This window comes from Tachypleus tridentatus, chromosome 12 (genome assembly GCF_004210375.1).
Source record: "Tachypleus tridentatus isolate NWPU-2018 chromosome 12, ASM421037v1, whole genome shotgun sequence".
Taxonomy (NCBI): Eukaryota; Metazoa; Arthropoda; class Merostomata; order Xiphosura; family Limulidae; genus Tachypleus; species Tachypleus tridentatus.
Window position 1 is genome coordinate 9,742,246 of NC_134836.1, and position 25,864 is coordinate 9,768,109.

General features: G+C 33.3%; 1 protein-coding gene across 2 annotated transcripts in view; it reads right to left on the reverse strand.

Annotated features, from left to right (window-relative positions):
- LOC143234227 (potassium voltage-gated channel protein Shaker-like) overlaps positions 1-25,864 on the reverse strand; it is a 188,428-nt gene that overhangs the window by 135,710 nt on the left and 26,854 nt on the right. Inside the window, exon 1 of one of the 2 annotated variants that reach the window (XM_076471429.1) lies at positions 23,421-24,032. The exons of the other annotated variant lie outside the window; for it this stretch is intronic. Coding sequence (XP_076327544.1) covers positions 23,421-23,509 — 89 coding nt within the window. The 5' untranslated portion in view covers positions 23,510-24,032. Of the gene's footprint in view, positions 1-23,420; positions 24,033-25,864 lie in introns of those variants that run through there. 2 annotated transcript variants of the gene reach the window in all.

Consider the following 25,864-nt stretch of genomic DNA (forward strand, 5'->3'; position numbering starts at 1 on the left):
ATACAATCGTTGATAGGAAAGCTGTAGTATGTGTGTAGGTAGACACGAAAATACCACCAGTAAAAGTGTAAAAATGTGTGGACAAACACTCAAGTGTTCATATTTAGGTAAAAATGATCCCAATAAATGTATTGTAAGCTGGTTGAATATTTATTCGTCATATTTATTAATGTACGTTTTGAAAGGTTCTTTTTAACCAGAACGGTTGGTTATTCAGCGAAGCCGTAATTTCTAGTAACCAACAGACTATTCAAGTTTTCAATTAAAAAATCATATCAGAGATGGATAAAGAAAAAAGAAAATAGATAAATAAAGATGTAGTTAAAAGGTAGATAAAAAAGAGAAACTATTGAGACGAAGAAGAAATGGGAGAGAAATATGAGTTAAGCTAAAAAAAAAAAGAGACAGATACGTAAAGAATGAAATAGCATACGGATAAAGTACTATCAGACAAGTATACAAAATAAACGATAGATGGATAAAACAGTTAATAAAACAATAAAGAAAGAGAGAAGAAATTAAAAATGTGTGTGTTTTTGAATTAAGCACAAAGCTACAGAATGGGCTATCTGTGCTCTGCCCACCACGGGTATCGAAACCCGATTTTGAGCGTTATAAGTTCGCAGACATACCGCTGAGCCACTGGGGGTCAAAATGAAAAGTACCTAAGAGAAGAATAAAGAAAGAAATAATAAATGGTTAAAGAAATAGTTAACAAAAGGATAAATAATAGAATAATAAATGCACAACTAACAAGATAAGAGACAAGTAGAAACGTAGCTAAAGGACGGATAAAGAAATAAATAAGAAATGGACAGTAGAAAGTTTTTAAATACAGTACCAATGCACGAATAACATAATATAAAGTATCGTGTATATTTAAGAGCAAGGCCCGGCATGGCCAAGTGTTTAGGGCGCTAGACTCACAATCTGAGATTCGCGGGTTTAAATAAATCCTCGTGACACTAAATATGCTCACCCTTCCAGCCATAGGAGCATTATAATGTTTCGAACAATCTCACTATTCGTTGATAAAAGAGTACCCCAAGAGTCTGTGATGTGTAATTATGTCTATTTGCCTTCCCTCTAATCTTACATTGCTAAATTATGGATGGCTAGCACAAATAGCCCTCACGTAGTTTTACGCGAAAATTAAACAAACAAACAACTTAAGTGTAATAGGTTAAAAAGATATAAATGTTAAACAAGCGGTCATTACAATGAGAAGTATGTGGCCAGCGTTCCTGAAATCCTCAACAGTAACGTGAGAAAATTTCATGCCATAGCTTTACTTACTGGAATCTTCAACAAACAAGGAGTGGTTTATGTGTAGTCTTGTGAACATGGTCGTACACAAAACATTTGTCAGTGTTTTTTTTTAACAAATTTTAGGTTTAGCCTAAAATACCGATGTTATTGTTCTAAATAAAGATCCTGTATTGCATTCATTACTGAAACACCAGTATTATTGTCTTAAATGAAGATCTTGTATTGTATTCATTATTGAAGTACCAGTATTATTGTCATAAATGAAGGTCCTGTGTTGTATTCCTTACTGAAGTACCAGTATTATTGTCTTAATTGAAGATCTTGTATTGTATTCATTACTCAAGTACCAGTAGTATTGTCTTAAATGAATATCCTGATTGTATTTGTTACTAAAGTACCTGTATTCTCTTTATTACTGAAATACCATTAGCACCCTTTTAACTGCAGTGAGGAACTGCATATCAGTTATGCTGTGTTTTAAATAGAGCTCCAACAAGTTTCTTACTCTTGAATATTAAATATCCTTAACTTTAATATCACAGATTAAAAGATTATAGACATCGATTTTCAAGTACAATTATGAAATTTTGAAACACATAGTTTCTGCTTATTGTAGAACAGATCAGTTTTAGGATGAAGAAGGAAACAGATTCGATATAATATCTCAAAGGACAGAAAAGAAGAGGCATTCGAACACTTGATTGAACTTATCTTTGAATTTTAACTTAGCATACTTATGTGGAAATGTATCTCTTATCTATTAAGTAACATTTCAAATTTAATCACAGTTAAGTTATTGGGACAAATATAATCAAACTTCATCAAAGGTGAAGTATTTCATTACCACGTTTATATAACAGAAGTAAACTCCCCCAGCGCTAGATATATATTTAGATATATAAAAACGCGTGTTGTAATATGTCATTTTTTTATCTGAAACATGAAACCAATGAAGTTTAAAGTTTGAAGGAGAAATATGTTTTCTTCATGGGGGTACAAAATTTCAAACTCATATGGGCGTGATCTACCTTGTAAATTGTCAATTAACTTTAGAACAAAGATTAACTTGTAAACTGTTAATTGACTTTAGAACTAAGGGTTAATTTGTAAACTGTCAATTAACTTTATAACTAAGGATTAACTCGTAAACTGTCAATTAGCTTTACAACTAAAGGTTAACTTATAAACTGTCAATTAACTTTAGAACTAAAGTTTAACTTGTAAACTGTTAATTAACATTAGAACTAAGGATTAACTTGTAAACTGTTAATTAACTTTAGAACTTAGGCTTAACTTGTGAATTGTCAATTAACTTTTAAACTAAGGGTTAACTTGTAAACTGTTAATTAACTTTAGAACTTAGGGATAACTTGTAAACTGTCAATTAATTTTAAAACTTGTGAATTGTCAATTAACTTTAGAAATAAGGGTTAACTTGTAAATTGTCAATTAACGTGTAAACTGTCGCTTAACTTTAGAACTAAGAGCTACCGGTAATCTGTTAGGTAATTTGTAATCTGTCATTTAAATTTCAAGCTGACAGTTAACTTTAAAAGTTACTGTTAAGTTTAAACTAAATGATTAATTTAAAACCTGAGAGTTAACTGGCATTGTTTAGTTCATATAAATCTAGTTCAAACATAATTCTAAAACTATTTACTCAATAGTGTTAACTCACATGCATTGTAATATTTTCATTCTTATTCGAATCTTAGATACATTAAGTACCGATTTTACAAGAAGTGTAAAAATCAGTGTACTCTAGTGTTTGAAAGTTTAGTTTATAAGGAGCTCGTATTTTGAATAGGACATTAAAAATCAAAGCGAAGAAAAAGTTCGACAGGAACGACTATTTAAAAATCTAAAAGAAATCCAAAAATAAAACAATATTTAAATCTTTAGCAAGATCATATATATTTTAGGTTTCTTTCTCAAATAGGGCGGGCATGGCCAGGTGGGTTGAGTCGTTCGACTCGTAATCTGAGGGGCGCAGGTTCGAATCTCTGTCGCACCAAACATTCTCACCCTTTCAGCCGTGGGCGCAATGGGTGGTGATGACTAGCTGCCTTCCCTCTAGTCTTACACTGCTAAATATGGGACGGCTAGCGCAGATAGCCCTCGAGTAGCTTTGTGTGAAATAAAAACAAACTTTCTCAAATCAATTGTTTCGTCTAACCATGCTTACGATACTGCCTCACCTAGACAAACGTTGGAATAAATATAAGTATTTCCCTTAACCAGTTCGGATTTGTATTAGCAAAACGTTTACCTAACTCATAAAGTACTTCTTTAGTGATATTTTACTAAAAAAAATGTCTTTGTATTTCGTTTCACTAGCTTTATTTAAGCTACTGTATTATTCGACAAACCTCGGGTTATGTTATTTTATTAGTGTGATGAATCAGGAGAAATGTTCTTCTTGGAATACTGTTACGTATTATAATTTATTTAGGACTAGTTTCTTATTTATTGTTTACGTATTACTATTTCATATCACCGGAAATTTAAATTTAGAAATCAATTAAATGTTAACATCTATCAAATTTATGGTATTTATATTTACCAACAAGATTGACACATACGATTTTCTTTTTTTAACACAAATATATTTTAATATACAAAAAATAATATAATTTATAATAACCGTTATTACTAATAGTTATTACAAATGATAGTTTATATACAACAATTTTACAACCATAATACAAACAGTAGTGAATTTTATATCTGGTCTGAAACAGAATCCTTTATCGACATTCACGGAGAGCAAATTAATTCTTTGTTGATACACCTGTACACTTCTGTTGGCGGTTGGCTATGCTTGAAGCACCCGTAAGCTTTTTGCAGGCGACAATATCTAATGTCTTCATAGAAATACTAACTTTCGAAGTTAATTCACTGAAGTTGACCGTTTTGTAATGTTCGAAATCTAGAAACTTTCCTGGTCCAATTCTATAGTTTTCCGATTAATAATAGTCAATAATAACTGTAATTTTCGAGGCCTATAGCACACTTACTGTAGCTTTCAAATAATAATATTTTCTCTCTCGCTAGCTACTTTGTATACCAATCACGCGAGACTCTAGAACATTCACCAAAGTTTGCTTGGCAACAATACTGTTATTTATTAGTATTATTAGACATCTAGTACATTGTTGATTCTTACGCTCAAGAATTTTCTGCAAATTTTGAGAACAGGTGGGACTTCCGAAATACATAGTCAAGAATATACGTCACACGCATGAAAGAAAAGTATACAGAAAAAGCGTAGATAATAAAATAAATGTACGGTAGTAAACCTGTTACAACTGTTAAAGTCCCCTTTCTTTACTTTGTAACAATTTGTTTGTTTGTTTTTACACTTCCAGTCGGACAAAAGAGAAAATTTACTTGATTCCCTAAGGGCCTTGTTTTCCACACTAGATGTTTTGCAACATTTGTATATATTTTCCCTCAACTAAAATTGCACCCGTCACGCCAAACTTGCTTGTCCTTTCAGCCATGGGGCGTTATAAAGTTATGGTCAATCCTACTATGTTTTGGTAAAAGAGTAACCCCAACGTTGGCGGTGGGTGGTGATGACTAGCTGCTTTCCCTCTACTCTTCCACTGCTAAATTAGGGACGGCTATCGCAGATAGCCCTCATGTAGCTGTAGTTTTGCGCGAAATTTAAAACAAATCACACCAAACTAAAATTGTAAAATAAACCAAACTGTAAATATACAGGGTTCTTACCTTGGTAGTAATATATGTTACTATATATTAGTTTTTGTATTATATAAATATTATATAAAATACAAATTCACTTCATGCAGTTAGATAATAGATGTGTATACTTAACAGATACTTCTGTTTGTTTGTCGTTAAGCACAAACAATCAGTTATACGTGATGTGCTCATCAAGAGAATCCAGGTTGTTAACAGGTCTTCAGACTTCTCACTGAATTAATGAGGGGTGCTTAAGATGTAAGAAAAATAACCTGAATGAATTATAGGAAGACCCTGGCAAACTACATAATAGTTATTTATAGATACACAATTACGAAGATTTCAAAAAGGAGGTTTTAGACATTCTTATCTGTTTATGAGTTAATAGAAATATTAATAAAACTAACTCTTCTAAATAACTAAGTAGTATGAATTACCTATACAACAAAGTGATCGTAGTCGTTAAAATTACAAAATAGTGAAAGTTACCTTGGCGACAAAAAGATAAGTGTTACTTATAAACCAACCTAAGCACCATACTTTTGATCAGTATACCAAACATTTCCTGAGCACCATACTTTTGATCAGTATACCAAACATTTCCTGAGCACCATACTTCTGATCAGTATACCAAACGTTTCCTATAACTGAGCACTAAGATATTTCTGACTTGGTCGTTTAACCCAGTGTTTCCCAAATTAGAACCTTCGCCCCTCTAGGAGTCGTGAAGTTTTTTTTATGGGGACCGCCAAAAGAAATGTGCCGAAAACAAAGATGTTGAATTAATTTCAATTCTAAATAAACAATAAGCCGATAGAACTTGTGTTGAATTATGTTCAATTCTAAATAAATAATAAGCCGTTAAAAATTATGTTAAATTAATTAAAAGATACAGTGTGACGAATGGAGTTGTTATTACACCACTGTTTTTCAATCACCGTCATAATTTTTTTATAAGTTGGGGGAAGACGGGCTCAAACTTTTTTATTCATATCAAGAAGGCCTCAGACTGAAAGAGTTTGGGAAATATTGGTTTACTTTAACTTTTCTGTTCTAAACAATAGTTGAAACACGAAGAATGATATGTTTTTATTTGCGTTCGATGGTGGCTCTGCTTGGGACTCTTAGCTCAAGTTATCAAGTTTTGATATCTAAAATAGGAAGGTTGGTAACTTTGGACAGGTGGTTAGAGTGCTTGACTTGTAATTTGAAGCTTATGGATTCGAATCTCTGTCACACCAAACATAGTCGCCCTTTCACTCATGGAGATGTTGTAATATGATGGTCAATTTTACTATTCGTGGGTTGATAAACGAGTAGCTCAAGTGTTAGCAGTGGGTGGTAATAACTAGTTGCCTTTCCTCTGGTCTTACAGAGCTAAATTAGGGACGGCTAGCGCAGATATCCCTCATGTAGGGTTGGACAAAAATAAACAAAACAAAGAAACTGTTTTTCAGTTGTGTTTTAAATAAGAAGGTTACAAAATCATTAAAATAACAAAAATACACGTAAATCGAAAGCATCTTATCCTTCTATTATATATTTAGGCAGCTATAGGATCAACAAACGAGAAATATGTCCTGCCATCTGTGTACACAAAAATGTACTAATCTTTGTCGGCAAAATTAGGAGGAAAATATATTGTTCTAGTTATCCTTTGAGAGGAATTCTTGATTATGATTGTATTTTTCTGTAAATTTCAACAGTTACATCACCAGACTAATGGTAAAACACAAACTCTACTTATACATCAAACACTGTCAGAAGATTTACGAATTCTGTATTTAAATATATAGTTCAGTAATATTAAACTGTGCATTTTGATGGTATCATCCCAACAAATCTCTTTAAACTGATTAGAAATTCATCAATGGGGGTTTGAAATAGAGAGATGTTGTATAAACGAAACTCTCTAGTAAGGTTAAAATAACATAAATTAATTGGTCCATACCTAGACAGAAAATGTCTTAACGTTAACTTAAGACAAATTTTAGGAAAATAGATAAAAGTAAGAGAAATAGGTATCATATCACTTACTATCAAACACAAAATTATTTTCAATACTACTTTTGTGTAGAAAATGATACTCTCTCAATAGCAAAGTCAGATGGTATTCTCACAATAGCAAAGTCTAATTATACCCTCCCAACAGCAGTATCTGATTATATTCTTCCAATAGTAAACTTTTATTATATCATCCTAATATAATTGACGTCAATTCCAAACAGTGCATCTTCACCACTTAGAATAACATTCCAGCCCGCCTTCTGCAAACGCTTATATCGACCATGCCAAAGCGAATTTTTTAAGTTATTCGCAATGACGGCCGTGAAACTCACTACTGAGATCTCTTGTAGGGCATTTCATACCCTGTTTAGGATTTATTTTTGGTATGGTCTTAAACTTTTGACCAGCTAGTATTTAGGCTAATTTTATAGTGTTCACCTTTCACATTTTCTCAATTAAATACTAAACACTTTTTATTTTTATTTTCCCTTTTTTTATTTTCATCTTTCGAAGCTCTACTCAAGTAAGTGATTGAGTTTAACAAGGCAAAATGCATATTTTTTCTTTATGTTCATTGGCTTTAAGATTTTGGCCAGTAGTGTATCTTAACAATCTGCAAGTCACTAATGAATCCTTTGTACCCAACAGATTTAATAAGTTTTTAAATTCTACTCAACAAACACATTATAAAACGTTAACAGTATGTTAACAGTTTTCTTGTGATGACAGTACGAAGACAATTTCAAATCTTATCCAAAATGAAATTTATATTCTCAAGCAAAAAAAAAAAAAAAACACAACTAATAGACCAATAGCTCAAATTGATTAATTTAATTAGCTTTTCTCAAAAGTCACGACACAATACAGTGAAATACAGAGACAATTTTACATGTAATTTTAAACATCGTGTTGGTAATATTCATTATACTGAAGCAACCAGATAGTAAATGCATTTTGCCATCTAGTGCCAAATCGAGTAACTATCTTTGACACTATGAGTTAAATATTTTAACGAAAAACTCATCTAATGGCTATTTTTTCAAAAACAGGCTTCATCGACTTGATGACGTGAAGAAAATGTTGCAAAAATTCAATGAAAACAATAAGATTTTTTTAACTATTGAGTTAGATTATTGGCAAAGATATATATAAAATCTCCAAATTGTGTTTTAAACGTAGTTTTTATAACGTGGTCGTCACTGTATGAAAAGAGACAATAATTGCGATACTATAAAATTCACGACGAAATACTTTTGTATAAACTACCTAAATCTTAAAATGTTAAAATACAAAAAAGTATGAGTCAATGAAAAGATATTACCTCCATGGCTAGCATGGTAGAACGTGAATGCTAAAATTTAGGTTGATCATTTTCGAGCTATGAGTGTGTTAAAAGAGCTAAAAGCAAGTTACACCATTCAGTCTGACAATACTAGCTCAAAAGATGGCGACAGATGATGTTGACCAGCTGCCTTAACTCTAGTGTATCACACTCCCAATATCACACCACTAAAAATCAGGTTTGGATACCCGTGACAGGCAGAGCACAGATAGCCCATTGTGTGTAGCTCTGTGCTTAATACTAAACAAACAAATTAGAGACTAGTTACTATACCATCACTGACAAATTAGAAAAACACATGACCCCCTTTTAGTATTTCGCCCCACTCAACAAACAAACAAATAAAAGTGAAAATTACAGACTATTGTGGTTACTGATAAATTATTCACACACATGCCACCCTCTAAGCTTACCGCAACATTCAACAAACAAACAAATAAAAGTGAAAATGTATAAAGTATAGTGGTCACTGATAAGTTAGGGACACTCATGTTCCCCTTTAACTTTCCGCAACATTCAACAAACAAACAAATCAAAAAAAATTTATAGAGTATTGTGGTCAATGATAAGTTAGGGACACACATGACCCAATTTTAGTTATTCCCAACATTCAACAAACAAAGAAAAGTGGAAATTTATAGAGTATTCTGGTCACTGATAAGTTAGGGACACATGTGTCCCCTTTAACTTTCCGCAACATTCAACAAACAAACGGATATAAATAAAAAATTATAGACTATGGTGGTCACTGATATGTTAGGGATACACATGATCCCCTTTAACTTTCCGCAACATTCAACAAACAAACAAATAAAACTGAAAATGTATAGAGTATGGTGGTCACTGATAAGTTGGGGACACACATGACCCCATTTTAGCTTTCCGCAACATTCAACAAACAAACAAAGAAAAGTGAACATGTACAGAACATGGTGGTCATTTACGGACGGGTTTAAAAATCTAAATGAACTAAAAAATTAGCAATTAAAAAATACAATAAACTGAAAATTACTACACTATGAGGTAAATGAAGATTAAAAAGCTTTTTCAAATAAATGCTCTGAAAAGCACAGTATGTTATGTTATGCATTTAATGATTTTGAGAATGCTCTCAGCAACTTCATTTTAGAAGTATTCGTCAGATGAATGTTGATCAAAAGATGCCTTCTGTGAATTACATAACTCTTACGCAACATGCAAATTCTGCCGAAAACTGAGATTTTAATTGTTATGTAACAGATACCAGAGTTATTTAATATATTCATTCGACTTTGGTAAAACAAATCAACATACAAAGATTAACTTAAATAATTGTTATAATGGAAAATTTGTCCTTTTTAGGACCATAACTCTAAAAAGTATATTACGCAAATTAGATATAGAAGCAAGAACTTTAAAACTAATATAGTAGCGATATTAATAACTGTTTTATCCATAAAGCGACAGATAATTGTAAATGTATGTAAAGCACTGGCTATAATATTTGCCTCGGTCAAGTAACGGATAATATGTGTAATAAAAACTGACGCATGCGATGGTGTTAGGCCCGGTATGACCAGGTGGTTAAAGCGCTCGACTCGTAATTTGAGGATCACGGGTTCGAATCCCAGTCACACCAAACATGTTCGCCCTTTCAGCTGTGGAGGCGTTATAACTTAAGGTCAATCCCACTATTTGTTGGTAAAAGAATAGTCCAAGAGTTGACGGTGGGTGGTGATGACTAGCTGCCTTCCCTCTAGTCTTACACTGCTAAGTTAAGAATTACAAGCGCAAATAGCCCTCGTGTAGCCGGCCCGGCATGGCCAAGCGTGTTAAGGCGTGCGACTCGTAATCTGAGGATCGCGGGTTCGCATCCCGGTCGCGCCAAACATGCTCGCATTTTCAGCCGTGGGGACGTTATAATGTGACGGTCAATCCCACTATTCGTTGGTAAAAGAGTAGCCCAAGAGTTGGCGGTGGGTGGTGATGACTAGCTGCCTTCCCTCTAGCTATGTTCCCATTGCTAAATTAGGGACGGCTAGCACAGATAACCCTCGAGTAGCTTTGTGCGAAATTCAAAAACAAACCCTCGTGTAGCTTTGCGCGAAATTCCGAAAACAAACAAACAAAAGCAACGGTGTTGTAATAGTTTTTCGTTACAATAATGGATTTATTTGTAGCAGAGAAACAGAAGCTGTGTTAAAATTTCACAGAACTATAAAAGCACTATCCGCCTAAAGTAGCACTATCCTTAGTAAGACCTTGTAGTAGCAACACCGTCCACCCATATAAGCACTGGTAGTCTGTGTAAAATGTAAGTAAGAGAAAACTCTAGAGTAATTTTCAACATGTTTAAAATCAAATATTTTGTCAATAACTCAATCACTGTTAAAAATAATAAAGAACCATAGTTATAGCATAAGAAATATAGTCACTCAAAAATAATAGTTTTAATTGTAAATTATGAATGTTAATTACATGTTGAGACACCATATGATAAACTCATTATCCTATTGAACTACCTGCGTATAGTAGTACCATTCTTAGGAACACTATCAGCCCATACAAAGACCGTCCGCCTTGGGAAAATATACAAAATTACATATATAAGCTAAAACTAGAATAACAACAATATTTAATGTTTTATTTATAACGTAAAACTATAATTGTGATAAAACACTGTTAAATACTGATAACTGCAAACACACTGTTATGCAAATTAGATTAAAGTATTTATTATAAGACTCTGATTTTTACTACAAAGTTGATTTTATGTTGCCCTCTATTGATCTACATCACCCTCTGTCTGCACGATCATCATAGATGACCTCATTTTCAAATCCTCTTCTCTACCAACTAACTGCCTTCTGGTCCCACTTTATGGGAGCATGACGTTATCATCTTTACCTTCTCCCTTCCCCCTAAAGCATCCTTCACCTTTGGTGCCAATTCGTGGAATTATGGATCTATGTTAAGTATCAGTGATGTAGAGAAACCCACTTGTTGAGAAATTTATATGCAAAAATTATATGAAAATATTTTCTCAACCCAAACGAGCCGTTTTTGCATATAACATGTTAAGTATCACTCAGACAATGTTGTCTCGTGACATCTCCCTGCAACATGGTCTGTGGCACAGACGACTTCAATCTTCATTTATCATGGCAGCATGATAGCTTCCGTCTGTCAAGTAACAGTTTTCACTTTAACACATGTCAACAATGGTAATAACCATAATATACATATACTCACAGCCGAACATGTTCCTTGCAGTACGCATTTGGTAAGTTCACGTTCTATAGTTCTTGCTGATCAATTTTCTTATAGTAATATTACGTGGAGGCATTCCTAATGGATCAAAATATTCTCCTTTCTCATTTCGACCAAAATAAATATAGGACCAGTGGCTTTCAGGTTTATTCGTATAGAGAAAGTTGTAAAAATTCAAATCCAGATTCGTCGTTTAATATAATACAAAATGAATTTTTACTTTCTGTCTGTCAGAGTTTTGAACGCGTACCGGTTTGGACAATAAGTTATTCAGCGACACATTGATAAACGTAGTGGTCAAACAGTCGACATGATCGGTCGTCTACATTCGTACATCTTTTATTCCATCATTAAAATCAAGATAATCAAAACTACCCATCATGTCCTTTATTTACATAGACGACATGAAATGTTTATAATGAGAAAATAGAAAGTTTCTCACTTTCAGTTAAGGTTTTACATAGTAGAACGCTCCACTAATAAAACAGAAGATTTCTCACTTTCAGTTATGTTCTAGATAATGGAACACTCGTTTTACAAAATAGAAGGTTTCTCACTTTCAGTTAAGATTCTACATAATGCAACACTCCCCTAACAAAATAGAAAGTTTCTCACTTTCAGTTAAGATTCTACATAATGGAACACTCCCCTAACAAAATAGAAAGTTTCTCACTTTCAGTTAAGGTTCTAAATAGTTCTTTATTTTACTTTGAGCAAAATTATTTTTCATTCTTAACTTTCGTAAAGACTGTTATTTCTATAGATGTATATTCTTTCACCTACACTGTAAAAAAGCGTAACTTTTCCCAACCCTTATATTTCTGGAGAGTCAAATATCTAACATTCGTTGCTGGCGCCACACAGATCTGGCACTGTTTGCTTTCACAATACTCCTAAAAATTGCGGTTGACGTTTGAGACTTTGAAACATCACATAACCTGTGTAAACCAGCGTAAGAAGGAAACTCACATCAAATAGTTTATCTCTTTTTCAAACCATGTATTCAAGATGTTATTCTCCAGTTAACTTATTAAGGTACTGTCGATCATTAGACAGTTATTTTTGGTTGCTTTTAGCAAACCTTACAAAACCAGATAAACTGGAACTCTAACTTTATTGTCTTGTTAATGTTATTTTCAGTTACAGCAATTCTGTCTGATATTTGAATGGTTACAGTAAGTTCAAGTTAAAACCGAAACATTCATTAAGGGCTAACTAAACAAATCAGACACGCCATGGTCTGTATAGTCTAAATATACGTGATAAGAATGTAACTTTTAAAATACAAAAATATGTTTAAATAAAATAATTTGAATTTGAAACCGTACGTCATTTTGAGCTATTAGAAAACATAAAAGAATTGTATGTTTATATCGCTACAACAATAAATTCTATTATAATTCACACAGGTCTGTGATTGGAAAATAACAGCTTTTGTGTAAATTAACAATACACACGTTTTCACAGTGTAAACAAATTAAACATAATTTTCGATTACTCATAAACAAGAGATCCACATCAGTATACAACAACAGACTGTAATTATAGATTACGTAAACACACCGGAGGCAACTTAGCAATATGAAAAGGAGTTAAGGGTCTGTAACTGGTTATATATCTATGGGTTTGTAATTATGTTTCTTGAATCCTCGTTAGAATAATGTCGCTATTAGAAACATTATGTTTACGATACTGTAACATACGACCCCCAGTATCTCAGCGGTATGTCTGCGGACTTACAACCCTACAACCGGGGTTTCGATACCCGTGGTAAGCAGAGCACGGATAGCCCATTGTGTAGCTTTGTGCTTAATTCAAAACAAACTGTAACATGTTCAGCAACTTTTGTAAAAAATATTCATTCACACATTTATTTATTTATTTCATAGAATTGAATAAAATATGATTATAAAGAATGTTTTTATTTGTTAACAAAAAAAATTGTTTTGGACGCACACTGTAACATAAAAACCTCCTTTTTCTGAAAAAAAATTCGAGACCGTCTAAAAAGAGGTAATTTGTTAAACCATGGAAATTAGGCCTTTAACAAGACCGTTTTTGTGTGGAAACTGACTTCAACAGCAAGATCTAGAGTAAGAAATAACAAGACAAGAAGTTTCTCTTTTCCCAAGTTAATTGTTACTGGTAGAAGCGGGAAACCCGTGTGGGAATCGTGTTTAATGGTGATGTTCAAATATCATTTAGCTTAAAACGTTAACATCCGATTTGTTATAACTAATGTTAATTGAGCAATTCAAAGGTATAATTTTTCAAACGTTAAAGACAGAAAATAAATATAATTTATATTAAATTTTAGATAACTTTAGCATTACTAAAGGAGATAATTTAGAGATAAGTAAATGGTACAAAGTTAATCTGATTTACCAAGGACATTAATTTGCCTAAATAAAGAATAGCCGAGTAGGAAAGCTAAAAAAGAACCAACCAAATGCTTTAGTTACTAATTTGTTAACTATGATAAGTAGACAATAATTTCTAAATGTTATGTCAAGGTGCTACCATAAAGTGACGATGTCAGCAGTTAGATAAAACTATTAATGTTATCTGTTGCTATCTCAGCTTTTGAACTACTGAAAGGAAGGCAGTCCTTTATCATCTACGCTGCGAGACGCAGACATTCTTACAATGCACTCAGTGTACGGGAGTTTTTATGCTATCGTATGTATTTGAACTCGGTCACCTTGTTCCGAAAACCATAGCTTTACCACCAGACCAATACACGTCCAAAATAAAATTTAAATATAAATTTCATGTCTTCAATTTCTTGGAGTATTCTTAAATATAAATATGTTTTAAAATTAATTAATACAAATTTACTATTTTTAAGTGTTTAAGTTTTCAAGCCGATAGCAGGCGCTGTTTTAATTTTATTTTATTACTCGTGCACATATTACTTTCCCTTGTTGGTATTTCACTGAACTTTTCTCTTTGTTTTTGGGCAAATTTCAAACACTTTCTAGTGGACTAGTTTGTCTCTTCCTTTCTAGAAACGCATCAATTAAATTTGATCATTTCGAAAGTTATGTACGAGCCTCTGACACAGCTAGAAACTGGATTTCTATATCCGTGATGGGCAGAGCACGGATATCTCATTATGTAGCTTTATGCTTAATTCCAGTAAAAATCACTCAATTACTGAGGATTTCTTCTTTGTTCAAGTACGGTAATTAAACTCCATTAATCATAAGGAGTTTGTTTGTTTAAGTCCAAAGCTGCAGTCTCCTCGATTAAAGCATCGGGTGCTATCGATCGAGCCTGTCTTATAAATTGCAAAAGTATGTAAGTTTCATTTGAATAAACTGCGAGACATTAATGAATGAAGATTTCCTTGTGACTTATTGTTCTTAATCGAAGAGGGAAAATACTACCTTTTTTTTACCTTAAAGTAAATTCCTTATGGTCGTACGTCGACACTATATGTGGTATCCAGCAACCCTATTACATACTTTACAAATGAGGGATGATGTTACTACATAATTGGCAGCCTGGCAACCAAAATACAAAATCAGCGATCTGCCATAAAAAAAATTGACCAAACAGAGCGTATGACACCAACAACCCAAAAGAAATAGACAACTTCAGTTCTTGTTTGTCCAACAGAATTATTATATATAACGATTTTATTGATTAAACAAGAACGAAGCAGTTGACCCATTCAGGGTAATATTTCATGACTAAGAAACAAAACAAACTTAAAGTACTGAAATTTTGAAACTCGAATTCTTTACTAAACTACTAAATTCGATAACATTATTCAAAAATGTTTTCATAACAGTCGTACCTGACGTGAGTAAAAGTAGTGATGATATTAGATGTCTTCTTGATTCGTGAAATCAGGTACACAGTATCTGAGAGAAGAGTTTCTAGTTTGTTTGCTGTTAAGTGCAAACCATTAGACTTAACGCCAACACAATATGGAAGTAAGTTTATAATTAATAATACTAATTACCCGGGTACTTATGACGTAATTTCGAAATGTCTATAGGAGTGGATAAAGTATAATACATGGACTACATAAAAAAACAAGTAACATAACAATAAGAGATGTGTTGGTCATTCTCGGCTTCTCATCCTTTAAGCACTAAAATTGTCAAAAAGTTTAAAGCTGACCTTTAACATTCATATACCTATCAAACGTCCTTTTAAACTCACTTAAATTTACTGCCTCCACGACATCTGAAGCCCAACCACCCATATGAAAAATAAAACTGTCTTAACTGAAGACGACTTCTACCTAAATCTATATTTGTATCTCTTAGTTCTATAATTTCCGCTGTTAAGTATAAAAACATTATAAATTCCTTTTACAATCTTAAACACTTAAATCAGATGAACTCTATCTCTTTAATCTCTCCTCATGTGATAACTCCTCCATCCCAGATAATATTTTAGTAGCCCTCCTCTGAACCTTTCCAACAATTCAATGTCTTTCCCAATGTAAGGAGCCCAAGACTGGACATAATACTCTAATTTGGCTTCCACGGTGACCTGTAAAATTACATTATACCTTTTTTGGACTTGTTCATTATTTCCGTAGATGTAACAGAAAATCTTATTTGCCCTACCGCTAATAACAGTACACTTCTTGGATGGCTTAAGAGACTGATCAACTATTACACCAAGATCGTTTCCTTTCATAACAATCCTAAGGTTATTCCCATTAAATAATGCTTATGATTCAAATTTTGATAAACCACATGCATTGTATTTATCATAATTAAAACCAATCTGCCATTTATTTACCCAACTAACTAAATGATCTAAATCTTTTTGTAAATCAGTAGCATCCTTTTCACAGACAGCAAAACCCAAGACCCTAATATCATCTTAAAATGTAAGTAATTTATTGACCATTCTTTAATCTACATAATTCAAAAAGAGAAATGATACCAAAAATAAACCCTGAGGTACTTCACTTGTAACATTAATACACCTTGACTGAACTCTATTTGTAACAAACCTCTACTTTCTTCTATCCAATTAGCTAACTTTTCCCCTACACCTACAGAGAGAAGTTTTTTCTTATGTGGTATTTTGTCAAATGCTTTCTGAAAATTCAGATGTGCTAAATCTATACCCTTACCCTCATTTCTGCATATCCAGTAATTTTCAAATCATGTCAAAAATTTTCCTTTAGTGAAACTATGTTAACCATGTGATAAAATTCTAAACTATGTTAAATGACTTTGCAAAGTACTTTGAACTTATGGAAAGTTTTAAGAAAACATAATTATTTCGTGTACTCAAGTTGTAAGTTCACTTCCAAAACAATATCAACAATTTTTTTAGAAAACGATTTAATCATAACACGACTAGCAGTTATAAGAGAATAGTTTGTAAGCATCAATATGATACGACTAAGTGATCTGTGGTAATGAGGTTAAACAATTTGTCATAGGAGGACTAATCAGTTTGACGTAGTAGAATACAACAGTGTGTTATACAAGGTGCGTTCCTATTAAAAAAAAATTGAATGTTCAAACTAGTAAATCCCTTAACGACCACAATCAATACAAAGTCACGATGGAATGGTTTGCATCAGAACTGGCCCGGCATGGCCAGGTGGGTTAAAGGGTGCGAGTCGTATTCTGAGGGTCGCGGATTCGCATCCCCGTCGCACCAAACATGCTCGCCTTTTCAGTCGTGTGGGAGTTATAATGTGACGGTCAATCCTACTATTTGTTGGTAAAAGAATAGCCTAAGAGTTGGCAGTGGATGGTGATGACTAGCTGCCTTCCCTCTAGTCTTACACTGCTAAATTACGAACGGCTAGCGCAGGCAGTTCTCGAGTAGTTTTGCGCGAAATTAAAAAATAAACAAACAAGAATCAGAACTATATTTTGACGTTACTTATCGTTACTTAAGTAGCATGATATTAATAAAAAGTGATCATTTTTAATAGAGTATGTAACCGTCCTTTCCGACGCAAAATATTCATACAATAAGTTGGTAAAATTTTGTTAAAGTGTAAGACTAAGAAGATCTTTTAGTTCGGCTTTGGGAAACAAGGCAGCATGGATCAGCTTAAAACACCAGGACCAACCAATGAAAAAATACAAGTCGTACCTCAGCCGTAGTAATAACAAGCTTAAAGTAAAAGAACAAAAGACAATCAAGAAGAATCTTCGTTTGGGAAAAAAAATCACACAGCACAAATCACGTGCACACAACAAGTTTCCACGAAATTTCTGTTCAAGCATCACATATTTCAGGCAGTTTAAGAATGAAACGGGATTACTGCTATTCCATATGAAGGCATATCGGTCAAGTCGCCGAAGACAGTGCATATAGACTTCTGTAGAATCGGACTGTTGAAACAGGAGCTGGCAAACCTTCATCCTCATAGACACTAAATGGATTATGAGAAGAGTAAAGGGAGGAGTGGCTGGCTTTGCACATTACATCTTTACAATGGAGTCATTTACAATGAACACTATGCTGAAGAGCTATTGTTAAGATTCATGGTTTTCAGATAGAACAAAATCGATATAGTTTGGGTTAACAGTCTGGTAAAACAGAGCTACACATTCCATCATTATAGGGCTAAACAATTTGATATGTTTTGCAAAGTATAAAAATTATACAATTTTATTCACTAGTAATGTTCATTTATAAGTTTTTTTGTAAATTTATAATACCTTAAAATTTTATTTCTTGCATAGCATTTCTACTGAAAGAGTCACTCAGAAATGGATGCATAACAAGCTTTGCACATTATTTTCAATTAATAAGAGTTTGAGTACAAATTTCTCCCAATTGTTATCTAAGTTTTGTTAAATAAAATCAGAGGTAGAAGCTTACATTTCTAATCTCAACCTACTTGGTAGGTTACTTGTGAAGTGTTCTCCACTAATAAACTAACTTTGGATTTTTAGCATTATAACTCAGCAATAAATTAAGAAAAAACTTGCTATTACCCAGTGAGAATTTCTGAGTAACTTCAGTTAGTTGTAATAATGGTAAAACACCGTTAGTGAAACGAAACTGGAATATACTTGAAGGTGTTTTTAACAACTTGTTAAAATGTTTAGAAAACCGATAAGTCATGTGCTTAAAAAATGACTGCCAAGAGTAACAACAACAGAAAGAAGCACATGAAATTACAGTCTGAAACGTTCACGAATTCACCGTCATCCAGGCCTATGTTATTATCAACTGAAACTCTAATAAATATACTGAGTTTCAAGCATTTTAAGTTATACTAAAAACTAAAACAGTATGAACTATGACAACACAGTAAACTCTTGCAAATCAATAAAATCTAGCATAACATAGTACATAAAATGTATCTCAGGATGGCTGGTATAGGTATTAACACTTTTACTAATAAAGCAGAGAACAACGTTTCGACCTTGCTAGGTCATCTTCAGGTTAACCTAAAGATATATTCTGAGATATGTTTTTACTTCAAGTGAGTTTCTCGTCATCGAGAAATAGTACACGAAACTAGTTGAAGAAGTGGTGAAGTGAAACTTTCGTGATTAGTGTGTTACGTGGAATGTATATGTGATTAGTGTGTTACGTGGAATGTATATAAATTGTTCGTTTGAAGTTAAACACAAAGTTACAAAATGGGCTATCTTTGCTCTGCCAACCAAGGGTATCAAAACTCGGTTTCTAGCGTTGTAAGTCCGCAGACATTCTGCTGTATAGAAAACTAGCCGTAATGTGTATATGAAATTAGCTGTAAAGTGCATTAGAAGGAATTCTTTCTTGGACAATATAAGGTTATTTAGAGGTAAAACTTGATATTGCTACGTTTCTTATTAAAACATTCACCATCTTGTAAAACAAGTATACGATCTCTGAATTAATTATTTTGACAACTATTTAGATAATATATATGTTTATATAACGTGACGGTTATTCCGTTGGTAAAAGTGTAGCCCAAGAGAAAGCAATGAGTGGGGATGACTAGCTGCCCTTCCTCTAGTCTTAAACTGCTAAATTAAGGACGGCTAGCGCAGATAGCCCTCGTATAATAGCTTTGCGCGAGATGCAAACAAACCAAACAAAATCTAAATTACTAAACGAGCAAAACCTGAAAACTGGCACGTCACAATGTGACCGAATATAGTTCAAGCGCTACCTATTTGTTTGTTCATTATTGGGAAAATATTAAATTATGGTGGAAATATTTCAACCTCGTTCTAGTACAGCTAATTCTCTCAGACTCTCATAATTCCTATAAAAATATTTAAAATTTTAAATCCATACTGGTCTATATAAAGTCTATAATAGTACAACAGCTTCTGAGCCATATTTCACTCGTATATCAGACTCGCACTCGCGAAAGAACAGGAGAAGAGTTCTATTTTTAAACTGACGTGACAGCTTTTTCAGATACGATTCTTACAGTTTTATATGTGAATCTTTTGAAAGTACTTTTATGCTCACTCTAGTATTTTTAGAAACAGGAGTGAAAAGGAATTAAGTCGTTAACTTACGTATCATTAAAAGTAAAACTTGCTCAGAGTTGACAGACTGTAATACATTTTGCTCTAAATTGTTATTTTAGAAGGAGAATAAACATAAAATATTTTCCCTGCTAAATTATTTTGAATTTTAGGTATAGAAAGATTCTCGAGACCGAGAAGTATCAGAATACTTTTAATAATCTGGAGCGTTTCCGAATATTAAAATTACGTCATGACGTGAGAACGATGACCACGATCACAGGTGGCTTGTGACGTCAGAAGTGAGCTCGGTAGATTCTCTCATCGTTGGAGAATGCATGTAGGTGGGAAGAGTGCAAAATTCCAAGTGCCTCATCAGAGCTTTTTAGAGTGGCAACTCACAGTTAGTATTTAATGTTGCTATGAGATCGCACGTATTCAATAGATTTCTTGTTATCAAGATTGTTTCGCTGTTAGTTTTTTACTTTAATTTTTGTGCGAAAGAAATCATAGTGAACTTGTTTTAATTCTGCTTTATGGCATCAAAGCAATTTTTTCTCAGGATTGATGTGTACATCGAACTACGACTAAAAAACAAAAAACTGACAAATTTAGAATAATACAAATAATTTCCTTCCTTTTAACCTTTCCTCCAACTCAGTATCTGATTTTGTATTATTAAGACTAATTTGACTTTTACCCTTCTACATTTATAACATCTACATAGATTGTCTTTTCGGATGTCAAGCCACATTGTTCTATAGCGTCTTTCATAATTTTTTTTTTCTAATTGGCGTGAACGTACTGTTCAAAACGCGTTAAGAAGGTGATCTGACGGCCACTCGATGTCATACAGATGACCAGTATCATAACCAGAATCTTATCAGTAACGACAACAGTTTGTGTTTGAAATATGCTGCTAAGGTATTTAATATTCTATTTTACTTATTGTATGTTACAGTTAATTACCCTTGGACGAAAGAAATCGTTGTGACCACTGACAGTTGTAATAAGTTTAGAACCCAACTAGTTAACCAAGGGCTAATTTGAATTTTAGTATACAACTCTAGAGAGAATGAGACAGCTGAATATAGAAACAATGTATTATCCTACTGTATTTTACCTAAAGGAAAACGATAAAAAGAAATTTGGCACAAGTTAATCTAAGGTTGTATTGAGATGTTTAATTTTTTTTTTTTTTAAAGGTCTAACTTTCAGTAAACATTATCAACTCCACACAAGTTTCGACTCAACACACACTATAAATACCAGAACATAACAAAATATCGCTTTCGTGAAAAACTGGTGTAGTAGTTTCAAATGTCCAGATCCAGCGTCAGTCTTTAAACTGCTATTACTTTTTGAATGTAAACTTGTAGACCACTGGGTTTGAACGATAGAAAACTATTATGACAATAACTAAGTAGTTTTAGCGTATAATTAATAAATCAATCAGTAAGATAATGCATAAAGATTTTCATATTTTATCCCTTTATCCATATATTTAGTTCTCTAGAATTTCGTTTCTAAACGTAGAAACTTTAATTCGTACATCAACAACTTCCCTGGCAATTTCAATCAAAAGCATACCATTGCGTTCTTATCTTACTTTCTACACATTTTTATATTGAAATGTGTTAGTTTTTAGCGAATCGCTACACAGTGAACTATATGAATATTGTTCAATCATCGTGACAAGCGTATAGCCTTAAATAAATATCAAAATCTCCAAGCTTTAAATCAATATTGTAAACATCAAACCTATAATTAATAACAGAACCAAATGGTTTACTGTACTGTAATCGTACTATAGTTTCAGGTCGAAGCCGTAAAGGTTATTTTAGCTGTTATGGGGTATTGTAATTTTAACGGCCTAAAAATGAGTCATTTTAGGGAATAAAGCCAGTCTTTTAAGGATTAGTTAAATAAACACCTGCCAGGTTTTGTTGTTTATTCATTATTTAATGGAAATTTAAAAGTTGTGTATTTTTCGACTAAAACAGGACGATAAATCCAAACATTTTTTTTATTTCCTGATGACAAGAAACCCACTTGAAGTAAAATGTATTCTAAAAGCGGCTGATATTGGTATTAAAACTTTAATTAAAATAAAGTACATAAGAACACTTCAACATTTTAGGTCATCTTCAGGTCAATAAAGAAAGAGTTTAGAACTGATCGTTGCCGGGCACATGTCTTAAGAACGAGAGTGTAAACGGATACGAGATTGTAGGGGGCATTGCAGTTAGATGTTAAATTATTCCTTTATATTGGTTCAGTTTTGGTTTTAGTTGTTGAAAAAGTAGGACTTCTTTGATTTTGCGTTTGATTCTGTTTGTTTCCCTATTTGGTAAGTCAGTGATTACACTCTCGTCTTTAACGGTAACGGTCAGTTGCAAACTCTTTTCTCTTTTTGTTAACCTGAAGATGAACTGAGGTTGAAACGTTGTTCTGTACTTTATTTTAATTAAAGCTTTAATGTAATACCCATACTAGCCGTTTTAAAATATTTTCTTTCTTTTCCAAAGCAACTTCGTCCGCTTAAGGACATTTCTATACAGAATTCTCTTTTCGAAAACAATAAAAACAACATTATATAACAATATTATGGATGGATAAGAGCGCGTGAGGACACGAAATATAAAATTCGTCTAACCTTATATTGATACTTACTTCATAAAAGTGTAAAATCTTACATTGATTTTTTTCTGAATTACTTGCCCCCCAGTGGGTCATCGACAAGTCTGAACACCTATATCTGTAAAAAGCGGGTTTCGATACCCATAGTGGGCAGAGCACAGATAGCCCTTTGTGTAGCTTTGTGTATAAAACCAAAACAAACAAACCGAACTACTTTTAGACAACTCATACGAAGAGGTTATACCTATACCAGGTACTAGTCTCCACTTTGTTATTGGATCTTAATATGCATGATCGTCACATTTATCACCGTAATGACTTGTTATATACTGTTTTTAGGTATTTTCCACTATCTTCTTGAATCATTCAAGTTGTCTAATTCTCCAGTAGCATATTATACAGTATAACAACGCTTAGACTGTAACAGAGTAAACGTAAATATTTATTTTTGGTAGAGGTCATATGTCTATTAATTTTGCCTCTTAAAAATTGCGAAGTTTCGCGTGCGTATTGAATTCCGCATTGCCTACAGCCAACCAAAAATCTTTAACTTGTCGTGTAACACTCAAATACCAATAAGCATTCTGTTTGTGACATAGTTAGTGTGAGTGTGACGTCACGCACTCTGTGGTTACAAGCTGAACAATTTCTATCATAACCGTTTTTAATCACTAAATTATTACACAAACGATTTTGGTCACAAGTGCAGAGTTAATATAGAAATGGTATTTCAAAAGTGTGTGTTTCTATGAGAGCAACCGTAAAACAATAAAACTATTCCTTCTCACCTGTTTCGTTGGTTCTTGTGTTGAAATCTCTGGAAGAGATTAGCCCATGGTCCCCAAAGAGCTTGACTTGCATCCAAACCACGCAGCATAGTCAGCTAGACAGCTGTCCAATCAATTACTGTGTAGTGCTTTGATAATATACTTTGTTGCGAGCCTTGATGTAGATCCGACAATAGCCATAAGAACGTAAAATTTTCACCTCTTGTTGTCTTAACACTGATTGTGGAGATGAGTTAAATTATTCAAGGAAAAAGACAATAATATATCAAACGCTACAAATCTAGTCTGGTTTTAGTTGAGAATTTAGTACGAAAACTAATTGAAGTGAAGTTGATGATAAAATTTTATCAGACCCACGGCATAAATTACTAATCGTTAACGAAACTAAAACAAACAGGCATAGAATACCTGAAGCATGTAATCAATTGGCTCTGTCCATTCATTTCTCAATGGTACATTTGTCGTTTAGCAATTTCTGTTTCTCTCATCAGTACCCTACGAGATTACTAGCTGATGTATACTTTAGCAATCATAAAAAATAATAATAAGGGATAGATTTTTCACTCTCTCAGAACGAAACGTTTTTTTTTACCTCCTTGGTGGGAAGTCCTTACGTCGTGAATCTTACCTAGCGATAGATAAAGTACATCTTTAGCAGAATAAACCTCACTTACATGGCTCGAAAATAGAGACAAACCAAAACAGAAATTGAAAGAATGCCAGAAACCCGTTCAAAGTTGTTCCCGCGGTCTCGAAGACGCCGGTTCAGCTGAAACTACAAAGAATTAAAGCCGAGTGTAAAGGATGTCACTATCATTAACGCCGTTACATTTTTTGGATCATTTCGATGTTGTGTAGAATTACAAAATACACACTAAAGAGTGCCGAATATCGTTCCCAAATTCCGGAATACATGAGTGTTTCAATATAAGAGATGCTCGACATAACATAGTGCTGCTGTTCCATAAGGTAAATGTGAGCAGAATGAAAAGATTGTTGATACACCCCAGGAATAAACAGTGTGTAACTGAAATAGAACATTTTTCACACCATTCTCGAAACGTTGGTGCCTAAAACTCTCAGTCTTAACAGGTATGGCCAGGTGGTTAAAGCGTTCGACTAGTAATCTGAGGGTCACTGGTTTGAATACACCAAACATGCTCGCCCTTTCAGCCGTGGATGCATTATAATATGACGGTCAATTCCACTATTCGTTGGTAAAAGAGTAGTCAAAAAGCTGGGGATGAGTAGTTATAATTAACTGGCTTATACTGCTAAATTAGAAACTTTTAGCGCAGATAGCCCTCGTGCAGCTTGGCTCGAAATTCAAAAAACAAACAACACTATAGTAATGCTTCATTGGTCTTTGTTGACAACTGAATAAACCACGGCGAGAATACTTATTATTCTTCAGAAGTCCCATATACTTTTATCAAGAGAATACAATAACAATCTAAAGATATTTAGGTTATTTAATTTTCTGATCTGAGTGAAACCGGGCAATTATTTACATCAAAAGTGATGATTCCGATTACGTTCACTTCAAGTCTAAATGTCGTCCTGTCCTCACTGATCGAGAAAGACGTTTCCTCATCCTCACACATTATTATTTCCACCTAATTTTTACGCCCTTCCAAAAGTTCACAAAAACAATATTCCTTACAGACCTATTGTATCTAAAATAGGCTCACTGTTATAAAACGCTGTTAAGTATTGAATTATCTAAAGAGCATAGCACAATCTAGAGGTTTCAGCTCCAATATCATAGACAGAGTACAGAGTATCAATTAATATAAAATAAGTGTTTGTGTGTGTGTGTGTTTTTATAGCAAAGCCACATCGGGCTATCTGCTGAGCCCACCGAGGGGAATCGAACTCTTGATTTTAGCGTTGTAATTCAGGAGACTTACCGCTGTACTAGTGGGGGCTGTAAAATCAGTAAGTAATATTAAATTGACTCCAATCTTTCACCTATCAATAACAGAAAAGAAAACAGTAAATTTGTTTCATTCCTTTTGTTTAAAAAAATACACACGAAATCACTGGACTTTTGAATAATTAGATCATTGACATAAAAACTGTATACAGACCTTCACATAAAATTAATACCTTAATACCGAATGCAATAGAATCTTTACCCAAAGAACAAAAGAAGGGCGTCCATGTATCCCTTTTATATGTGATAAGAAATACATTGGACAAATATCACGCTCTTTAGAAACAAGACACAAAGAACACCAAGGTCATATGCGTAGAGGATAATTCCAAAGATATGCCCTAACATCATCAATATGAAACAGGTCAAAAATACTCTTGAACGAAATTCTTTTCTTACATCAAAACCAAAAGAGACTAAGAAACATAAAAATCGTCAGAGCTAAGGATCTCTCACTAAACCGTAATAATGGTCCCAGCAACATAAATAAGTTTCACTCACTGCCTAA